The 10558-nt window shown below is 46.6% G+C and overlaps 1 protein-coding gene across 4 annotated transcripts; it reads right to left on the bottom strand.

The window, feature by feature from the left end:
- Nucleotides 1-258: 258 nt before the first annotated feature.
- On the bottom strand, nucleotides 259-10055 carry LOC125738862 (cadherin-related family member 5-like). 4 transcript variants are annotated; one of them, XM_049008325.1, is made up of 15 exons: nucleotides 9910-10055; nucleotides 8541-8648; nucleotides 8010-8221; nucleotides 7876-7932; nucleotides 7619-7711; nucleotides 7410-7496; nucleotides 7218-7328; nucleotides 6916-7086; nucleotides 6731-6821; nucleotides 5738-5844; nucleotides 5340-5540; nucleotides 4582-4713; nucleotides 4374-4452; nucleotides 2597-2796; nucleotides 259-1302 (listed from the first exon to the last, which is right to left on the bottom strand). In XM_049008325.1, the coding sequence occupies exons 2-15, from the start codon at nucleotides 8638-8640 to the stop codon at nucleotides 736-738; spliced, it is 2208 nt and encodes a 735-aa protein (XP_048864282.1). In that variant the 5' UTR covers nucleotides 8641-8648; nucleotides 9910-10055; the 3' UTR covers nucleotides 259-735. The 4 variants fall into 4 exon arrangements, with proteins under 4 accessions (XP_048864282.1, XP_048864285.1, XP_048864283.1 ...); XM_049008328.1 differs by having other exon boundaries at nucleotides 4582-4641; XM_049008326.1 differs by having other exon boundaries at nucleotides 8010-8218.
- Nucleotides 10056-10558: the final 503 nt, after the last annotated feature.

Genomic DNA, 10558 nt, shown 5'->3' with positions numbered 1-10558 from the left:
CGGGCAATAGTGCACCGTATACCTCACACGGGCAATCCTGCACCGTGTACCTCACACGGGCAATCCTGCACCGTATACCTCACATTTCATACGTCACTTGGCACCGAATAAGCCAGTAACTGACAGTTTACAAATAGAAGAACTGGTACATCATCAACAAACTTAAAACATGGTTTTGTAGAAATAAATGCAGCACAGTAAATGCTGAATGCTTCAACAATATAAAGATTAAATGTGTTTTAAAGATTTACATCAGATCAGTTCACCATTTTACTACAGTTTTATCAAATGTGGCTTTTCCTGCATCAAAGCTGGGTCACACAGACTAACATGGTAAGGCAGTAAATATTGCGACAAACGTGATGTAATTCTCCTTATGGAAAGTTTTATTGTATAAATTTAAAGTTAAACTATGAATCTATGTCGTTCATATATTTACCTTCTAGAGCAAGATGTGGCAAAATATGAAAGTAGCAATAATTATAAAAATGTACAGAATGTATGAAAAGTGTAGACCTTTTCCACATTGTTTACAATTTTACAAACAGATTCATAATTGCTGAAGATGTGTATTGTTTAGATCAGTATTGATAACCTTGACTGCTATTGGAATAAGAATTGTTTCGATACTGTTCTGGCTTTCCTTCTTAATCAGCCTTAATGAGAAATCGCAGCCTCCTGGGTGCGCTGCACCATCTGAGTGTTCGGGACTGGTTATTGATGGCTGCTGCATCTTCAAGATTCGGGGCAGCCCTCCCTGTCCATGTCCCTGTCCCCCTGCTGGTCATGCTTGTGACTGTAGAAGTTTTCAGTTTCCCCAGGCTTCCCCTCTTCCTTGACAGGATACACTACCTTGTACAGATTCTTGGCTTCCCTCTCGTCATCAGATCGATCTCCCTCTTCGGTTTCGCACGGCTCCTGCGGGATCTCGCCTAAAAATATCGATTCTACCGTCTGAACCTCCAGACTCCTGTTCCTTGGATTTTCTGCCGTCCTTATTTCCCTCAGTGTGACATCGTCCACAAATGACACCGATTTGCTCAGCCTGTCTGCTGCTTTCCCGTTGGACATGATTGATGGAGGCACATGTATGGGTAATGGTTCTGCTGTCATACACAGGGACTGACTGTCTCTTAGGAGGTCGGTGCTGTCGCTGTGGTTCCTCTGGGTCTTTCTGCGCAGGATGCCAGGCTTTTTCCCGTGGAGACCGCGTCCCAGCGAGCCTGAGGTTTCACAGTCCTCGTACGCTTCGTTGCAGAAAGAGATTTCCTCTATGTGAGGTGTCGGCCTTCCGGAGTTTACCTTTTAATGAAAAAGTGTTAGACTCTCAGACAGCATTTCCCATGATACCTTTCACTTTACACTGAAGAACGATACCTAAAAGCATCCTCAGCAGGTGTAGGAGGGAGCTGACACAAACCTAGCCTGGCGGAAATAACTCACAATGTCACAACAGCAATGCAGAGCAATTGTACTGTCCATCTGATCCAGATTCGCGTTTCTACTAATGGTCTAGGCTAATTTAAGCCAACAAATTTGTTTTTTTTTGTCACGACTAAATCATGTCATCTGTTACCTTTTCTGCATTTTCCATCAGGGATGGTAAGATTCACCGCCATGCATCGGTGCCCCGGCATAAAAGTACATAATGCAGTTGCCCCAATTAAAAACGTGTGCACCAGATACAGATGAGATGAGACGAGCTTGGGATGCATTGTTTCTAATACCTTTGCATCTGCAAAATCCAATTTAATAATATATAATTATTATTGTATTTATTTAATGATTTTCTGTCTGCTTGAGAAGCGCCAAACGGATAAAAACAAAATATCTGCACCGTATTGAATTGCATAGCATCATATTATTTTGCATCACATCGTATTGCATTGAATCGCATTGTGTTGACTTAAAAAATCTTGTCAAATTGCACTTCATCGCAATAGGGGAGAATCACGTGTCCCATTAATAGTTGCTTTTAATGTACTGGATCGTTGGCAATGCATCGAGATGTGTATTGCATCACCTCAGTGATGGAGATGCACATCCCCGTTTTCCATAAACCTTGATTGATGGTTTATTATGACCAGTATATTGCATGACTAATAATATCACCAGTAAAACATTAGCTCCTTGGCAGATTATGAGCCACAAACTCACCAGCTGGAACCACCTTAAGCTCTAAATGGAGAGAGGAATGGAAAAGCCGTTAGTGAGGATTCGAAGCTCACGTCGGTCCTCTTTGTATTGAACAGCTTGTAATGACTTTAAATCTGAGTAAGTTTTTTATCTATGCCGGGGTGGCCAGTCTTACCCAGAAATGGCTGCTGTGTGTTTGCGGGTTTTCGCTGCAACTCCCTAATTAGATTACTAATTAGGACTGACTGGCTGAAGAGTCCTCACATCTGGGTCTGAACAGCTGACCTAAAGGTTATCCCAAAAACCCGCATACACACCATGTATGTGGATAAGATTGGACACCCCTGATATACTCATATGCAGTGACTGTTTAGAAGGAAGCAGGACTGGGTGTTGGTGCTGAGCAGCCCGTTGTAATGTGCCTGTCGTAAAAATGTGTGGGGCATCGCAGCTCTCTTACCACGTTAGGGTGCTTCCCCTGTGCCACGGAGGCTTTGGCAGCCACCTCCTGTTGCTGCCTCCAACGCCTCACCAGCCAGAGCAGCAGAAACATCACTGTTACCAGCAGTAACAGCAGCACCACTGCCACGATCCCGCCAGCCAGCACCACGTCCACATGCAGAATGTAACGCTTCTGCCCCCCAAAGAGGCTCCACGGCGCTGGCGACCACAGACACGGGTGTTAGGTGCTGGTGATCACAGACACGGCGTTAGGTGCTGGTGATCACAGACACGGCGTTAGGTGCTGGTGATCACAGACACGGCGTTAGGTGCTGGTGATCACAGACACGGGCGTTAGGTGCTGGTGATCACAGAAACGGCGTTAGGTGCTGGTGATCACAGACACGGCGCTAGGTGCTGGTGATCACAGACACGGCGTTAGGTGCTGGTGATCACAGACACGGCGCTAGGTGCTGGTGATCACAGACACGGCGCTAGGTGCTGGTGATCACAGACACGGCGTTAGGTGCTGGTGATCACAGACACGGCGCTAGGTGCTGGTGATCACAGAAACGGTGTTAGGTGCTGGTGATCACAGACACGGCGCTAGGTGCTGGTGATCACAGACACGGCGTTAGGTGCTGGAGATCACAGAAACGGCGCTAGGTGTTGGTGATCACAGACACGGTGCTAGGTGCTGGTGATCACAGACACGGCGTTAGGTGCTGGAGATCACAGACACATCGTTAGGTGCTGGTGATCACAGACACGGCGCTAGGTGCTGGTGATCACAGAAACGGCGTTAGGTGCTGGTGATCACAGACACGGCGCTAGGTGCTGGTGATCACAGACACGGCGTTAGGTGCTGGAGATCACAGAAACGGCGCTAGGTGTTGGTGATCACAGACACGGCGCTAGGTGCTGGTGATCACAGACACGGCGTTAGGTGCTGGAGATCACAGAAACGGCGCTAGGTGTTGGTGATCACAGACACGGCGCTAGGTGCTGGTGATCACAGACACGGCGTTAAGTGCTGGTGATCACAGACACATCGTTAGGTGCTGGTGATCACAGACACGGCGCTAGGTGCTGGTGATCACAGACACGGGGTTAGGTGCTGCTGATTACAGACGAGGTCTACGGTGTTGGCAACCACAGACGCGATTAGGTGTCAGACTACAGTTAGGTATGGTTGGACTCCGTAGAGCAGGGGTGTCAAACTCCAGTCCTGGGGGGCCAGAGCCCTGCACATTGTTGGGTTTCCACTCATTTAACACACCTGATTCAACTCCTTGTGCTAATTACCACACAGTTCTTGAGCTGAATCATTTGTGGTGGAACAGGGAAAGAACTACGCTACACAGTGTTCTGGCCCCCGGGGACTGGAGTTTGACACCCCTGCTGTAGAGTCTCCAGAATAAGAGTCTCAGAGATGCCCTATTCTGCGACTGGCCCATGCTGGCATTTTGCCCTCAGTGAAGCCACTTGGGGACTACAAACATGGCGCTGATTACCCAGATCTAGGAAGGAGGATCTCAGCTCTTTATTGGTCTATAGCTCTGTCAATCAGAACCCAGAACATTCAAAGGGGGGCCGGTATCATGAAGCAGGATTTCCTGCTTAGCTGGATAACTTGTCAGATTTAAAGGGAGTCTGAGCTAAATGTAAGTGAACAAAGATGAAGTCCATTTAAACTAGGGTGCCTTAAATCTGACAAGTTATCTGGGTAAGCAAGAAATCCACCTTTGTGATACAGGCCCCAGTTCTCCACTCAGGGGTGCTAACTGGAGCCTTACCTCGCTCACCTCTCTGGATAGCCACAATCTCCACTGTTGCCCTAGCAACCTCCCCCGACTCCTGGTCTCTGGCGATCACCTGGAAGGCACCACCATTATTTGCTTGTCTGTTTGTGAGGTGCGAGAGACCGCCTTCCTCTTCGAAAGAGGAGCGATAGAATGTTTCATACTAATTTCACTAACCTAGTTTGGCTTTCACCTTTCTTACCTCGAGGAAATCTTTCTCCGAAGCTGGGAGTAGGCTGCGCTTGGCGATGACGTAGCCTTCCTGTGTCATATGATACAATCTTGTGTTGTTTGACTTTGGCCACAAAGAATAGTGAACCTTGGGATTTATTCCCTGAAGATTAAATTAACATACAGTTGAGTTTCTGAAACACTTGCCGTTATTAAGGTTTCACATTGTATAACGATGAGAGTTTCTTTAGTTATTTCCAGCAGTTTTTTCATGTACACTTATACGATGCAGGTCCCAGCTATCCCAGAAAGCATAAGGCAAGTCTGTCACAGGTTTATGGGGACATTTGGTAACAGTTCTGAGACATTGATTGACTGACACAACATACGTTTGGACCACATTTTAGGATCTATAGGAACCAGACGGGGAGGGTGAATTTGGAGCAATGTGTGATGTGTTTTGCTGGGGTGTGTGTTCACATGGTGACCATATGCTTTAGTTGTTCTGGTGTGAAGAGGAGAGTAATGGGACCAGAGCATGCTGTTGTTGGCTTTGGCTTATTCAGCTCTCTATTAAAACCAGCTTGGATATAAATGGGTAGACTGACCATGCTACAGCCCTACCCATCAGGAGATGAACACTCAGGGCCGGTCACCTGACACTGCAGAATCGGAGAAATCCGTTTCCAGTTTACGAATGGACCTCCTTGACCGGTTTTCCATCAAGACCAGTGTGATACATCATAATCTGCTGCTAGGACAGAAAGATGGAGATTTCCCACAACGCACATCTTGGAAGTCATGATCGGTGGCTTGGAGCAGCAATGCCTGGTTTCCGTGGGTGGAGATGAGCACGGACGATTCACTGCTGTTTGGGACGAAGCCGAAGTAGGTGCTGCTGTTGAACTGCGGGGCAAAGTGGTTCTGGGCCAAAACGCGGACCACTGCGGAGGTGATGGCGTACTTCCTGGGATCATCGACCTGAGAGGCCTGCGGATGGAGACTGTGGATACTGTTACCATATCAACAAAGGTGTCACTGTGATGCTACCTCAGATTGTACCTAGTCCGGCAAACTCAGATTGCTGTGTTATTTTGACCCGTATACATCTCCTGATATGTATTATCAGTCATCTCAGAGCCTTGATCCGCTGTGCTGATGATGTAACTGGAATGTGTTGCCCTCACCATGATCTGAAGCTGGAACGTTGGCACCAGGAGTCCTTGCTCTGCCGGTCTAGACATGGTTACTTCTCCACTTTGTTTATCAATGTGAAAGCGGCCATCGTCAGCACCTAAAAATAAATGTTGTACAAAATAATGGAAACACCTACATTAATATACATAAGAAAGAACAGGGCCACCGTCTTTCAAGAAGAAAAACCTCCAGTTCTTTGAGAATTAAAGGAGCTACCAATTTCCTCTGTGTTCCAGACCTTCCCATAATGGCTCAATGGCATTTAGATTGAGAGAACACATCTGAATCTATTTAATAATAGTGATGCTTTATTGATCTCATGGGGAAGTTACCATTTCACATCTCCATGAGATATACAGACAGGTGAGAGCAAGCTTGGGGTAACAGTGCAGGGTCAGTCAGTGTGCAGCACCACTGAAACAAACAAGGCTAAGGGCCTTGCTCAGGGGTCCAACAGTGGCATCAATCTGCAGACCCCAGGATTTGAACCAATCACCTTCTGATCACGAACACAAGTGCCATCCCACTGGCCCTTGCCCTGTTGCAATAGGGCACCCGGTAGAGTGACCTCATTATAAGGCCGAGCAGAGCAATCAATGGGCATCAAGGTGGCTGCCAATACCACCAGTCAGGACGTCAGGCAGTAAGTCTGCAGAGTGCAGCTCACACATCGATGGGCTGCTCCTCCAGCCTTCCTCAGCCAACACGAGCCACTAATGAGCATTTGGTGTGGCTTACTGGTGCAGCCCTGTTTGTAATGCCGCTTTTGTTGCATTTTCATGTCAGTTTTCCATCCTTTCGTCCATCCCCTTGATAAACACACACAAATTCTAATGCTGTGATAAAATATATTGCCGATTAATAAAGAATTTCAACAGCAATGAAATGATCCTCATTATGCAGTGTAGCCTTGTGTTGCTAATTATTTACAACAGGTAAATGTGCTCAGAAGGTAAAAATTCTGGTGCTGCATTTTATGCTACCTGACAGAATTGTGTACAGCAGGGGGGCATCCAGTCCTCTGTCTCCATCCACAGCACAAATTCGACCAGGAGCAAACGGCAGCGTGATGTTCTGCCGGAGATACAGCAAATGAGATCCTGTTGCTTCTTGATGCTCACCATCTGCTCACCAAGTTGTGATATTTCACGTTCCAAGAATCGGGTACCTGATGTGCCTCCGTCACGTTAGCAGTGTAGATGGGGTTGGTGCAGATGGGGTGCACAGTGTCCTGGGTTAGGGGTACACATGGCTGGAATTGTGGGTACTGGTCATCTCCATCCAGCACATCGATCATGATGGTCGCTGAAGTGTTATACATTTCTGGGGTGTTCATCTCCTTCATGTGATAAAAATAAGAGCAAGCTGACAGTACAGAGCATGCGGGATGTACAGAAAGCCGACAGTACCAGCACTTTCACCATGTTTGGGACATACGGTGTCACATGAACCCCATATGTGGAGGCATACCACAGCGTAAATGGCCAATTGCATCTGGGTCTTGGTCTCGTAGTCCAGGGGCTTGGATAAGATCACGTCACCACTGTTGGGGAGGTCTATCCTAAAGTAGCTGGAGTCTGGCTATTCAGAGATAAAGTCAAATTTAGACTGTGACACAAAGGGATTGTGTGGTACTAATGACCAGTAGGGGGAGACACATACCAGAGACCTGTCAATGACATATACGATGGTGTCCTCGTCTGCATCCACTGCCTTTACAACAAACACCACAGAGTTCACCGCAGCCAGCTGAAAAAAGAGCAGGTCACATCAAACCCCAAAACTGCAAGGTGATGCTCTCATCCTCATAGGGGTGGAAAATTTCACCTGAACTTTCTTGATGACCCTAGACCACCCACACGAGATCTCACCTCGCTGATGGTCACAGGCTGGACAGTCTCTTCCATGAATACTGGCTTGTTGTCATTTTCATTGAGGATCTCCACCATGATCCTGTATTCACTCTACAAAAAAAATTATACATTTAATAAATATATTTATTTATTTAATACATATAATGAAACTAACTGGAAAACTGTGTAAAAGGTGGTGAGGAGAACTATAACGAAATATATTATGCTAATTATGTTTAAAGGTATAGAATAGCTTTTGCTGCTTTAAGACATACCTGTATGGTTTCTCCTTCATAGCAGGACAAAACCGCCATTAAAACTGATCCATGAACCTTTGGTGAGATCATAGTGGTCACTAGGTGGGAAACACGCTTGAATGTACACTTATACTTTGAAGATGTCGGGCTACCTCTCGATCCAGAGCCCTCGAGACAGATGCGTTGAGCCTGATGCTATTCTCCTCCAGGTAGAACCAGTCGGCACTGTCTCCGCTGAGGGCCAAACGCATGCCGTTTGGCCTGGGCTCACCAGCGATGCTGAGATTGGCTATGAACTGTCCATCAGGGCTGTTTTCCCTAACCGCAGCGAAGATATCCTCGCCTCCGAGACATGAGCTGCCTGCTGTCGAAATCAATACATATGACATTTAAAACATTTGTAGAGAATCATATAAAATTCAGTATATTTAAATTCACAGTATATGTGATCTGTCCGGTTTTATGTTACGTGTGATACTGCATTAGTTGAGGTACATAAGAAGTTATAATTAAGACATTTAAATTCATCATGCATAAATAAAAACTGGCCTCATGGTGTGATTGCAGAGATGACGTTTGGAAGTTTGGTGGCTGATCACCTGACTTAACAAGCTAAAATATGAATGTTAAGACATGTATGGTCGCAGAGGCCCAGTATGTTGTGGTGTGACCTCGGAGGTCACCTTTCACTGCTTGCTGGTTGATTTTCATCACCATCTGGCACAGAAGGATCTGGCAGAAACTCTGCAGAATCAGTGTCCATGGACGGGCATCCCGCTTCATGGCGACCCCTTACACACAGACAGGTCAGTTGAATAACAGCACCTCGGATAGCTTAGCTTCGTTTACACGCTCACTGCCACCCACCTTGGTCTGTACCTAAGCTCTTTAAATGCATTAGCCTGTGTTAGTTCGCTATTAATATGCTTGGGTCAGGGTGTGGGCTTTGGTGTGAGCTGAAGATGCAGAGGACACACCCTCAGCCTGAGCCTGAGCTTCTGCTAAAGCTCATAAATCCACATGGAACCTTTCTCATTTTAGGTAACCCAGCAAACAAGAGAAAACCGTGCATGTAATGTGAAATGAACTGGATTTATAGATTCTGTGTCCTTTTGTTTTATGTGAGGATTTCATCTATTATTATTTCATGATTATTCCGAAGTGTAAGGCGTACAGAGCCCCAAAAAATGATATTGTGACGTGGGTGCCCGACATGGCAGTAGGTGTGATGGATGACGCAGAGTCGTAGTGCTTCACCTACTCACACGCCCCACTGTGGTCACACACACAACACTGTTTACAGCTATGATCATTTCCAGGACCGGAAATTTTTTAATGTAGACTGCAGTGAAACGAGAGGGAATCGGCTGGTGAATGATGTGCACACAGACTTTGGCAAGGATTAGGGGTTAATCTCGTGCTAATTTTGACAGTAGATCGAGGTGTGCGATTAAAGGATTATTTTGTATACAAAATGACATACGTGACGTTTTCCTGTGTGTTCTTGCATTTTACAGCCTCGGACGGATTGTCTGTCTGTATGTGTGTGTATCCTGCATGTATTAAGCTGTGTTTGTGTCTCATAGCTAAAATGGCCAATGCTGTTTCCTCGCTTATTACCGCCTGAATAAATCAGAGTGATGCCCTGAATAGGTCCAGCAGCAACAAGAAAGCATTTGTCCTGGTCAGAATTCCTGAGCTATTAACCCACAAAGGACCCGGTTAGTGCTGATTACTCCCCTTATGCAGGTTGTACAGAATGGTGGAATTCTGCGCTATGAAGCACCAGGTTGTTGTGACAGCGTCAGAATTCATTTGATAGCATTAACTGAAAGAAGTGATACTTCAGTGCTCCCAAACACCAGCATCTGTCCCACTTGGAGACGCTCCCCCATGTGTGACAGCTGTTAATCCAGAACAAACTCATCATAAAGAAAATGTGAAGCCCCCGGAACGTCGAATTCCGTTTTTAGGTGTGTTTCTCAGGAAGAAATCAAAGACAGGCGACTAGCCGGCTGCACGGAGACAGACCGACAGCGCAGCGTTACTTACGGGACCACGGCAGTCAGCGGAGGTGGGTTAGGTTCCCCTCGGCGGCTGGGCGGGGGTCCTGCAGCATGTGGCTGTCCTGGGAGAGAGCTGGCGGGCTTCCTTCTAATCATTAAGATCGCCAGGGACAGAGGGGGCTTAGGAGGCATTTCCAGGAGGAGGTAACTAGCAGCTTCTGGGCGAGGTTACACCGAAAGAGCTGGGGGGGGGGGGGGGGGGGGGGGGAGTCTCAGGGAAGCCGCTGATTGCAGGAACTATATGCTCGTACCATGTTCTGGCATAAACTTTCATAGGGGCATTAACACACTGCACATTAACACTGCCAGTATGCATTACGGTATTATTGGCACTTAATTACACCTGTACAGGTTTATGTACACCTGTTCGATGCTTTGAAAAAATATTTAAAACACACAGTCAGAAAAGCTATTAACAGGGAATCTCGCTTATTTTTACATTTTTAAACCTCGGAATCGTAGCCGCACCACTTCTCTGTCCGATCTTTACCCGCCGAGAAAGAGCTCTCATGCCGTTATATCACTTAACCACCAGATGGCAGCACATAGCTCCCTTTCTGAAGGTAACTTGTTTTGTAGACGCAGTGGTATCTGGACCCACGCCTTCTTCATTTGGAGACTCTAGGCAGGCATAG

This window comes from Brienomyrus brachyistius, chromosome 3 (genome assembly GCF_023856365.1).
Source record: "Brienomyrus brachyistius isolate T26 chromosome 3, BBRACH_0.4, whole genome shotgun sequence".
Classification (NCBI taxonomy): domain Eukaryota; kingdom Metazoa; phylum Chordata; class Actinopteri; order Osteoglossiformes; family Mormyridae; genus Brienomyrus; species Brienomyrus brachyistius.
This window is presented reverse-complemented; position numbering and strand designations above follow the sequence as displayed.

What these genes read in the sequence shown, in the direction of transcription:
- LOC125738862 (XM_049008325.1), bottom strand. Translation starts at nt 8,640, where the DNA reads ATGAAGCGGGATGCCCGTCCATGGACACTGATTCTGCAGAGTTTCTGC. An exon ending in CAACCAGCAAGCAGTGAAAG is followed by an intron (nt 8,222 to 8,540) that starts GTGACCTCCGAG and finishes TGATTTCGACAG; the next exon opens with CAGGCAGCTCATGTCTCGGA. An exon ending in AGCCTGTGACCATCAGCGAG is followed by an intron (nt 7,497 to 7,618) that starts GTGAGATCTCGT and finishes CTCTTTTTTCAG; the next exon opens with CTGGCTGCGGTGAACTCTGT.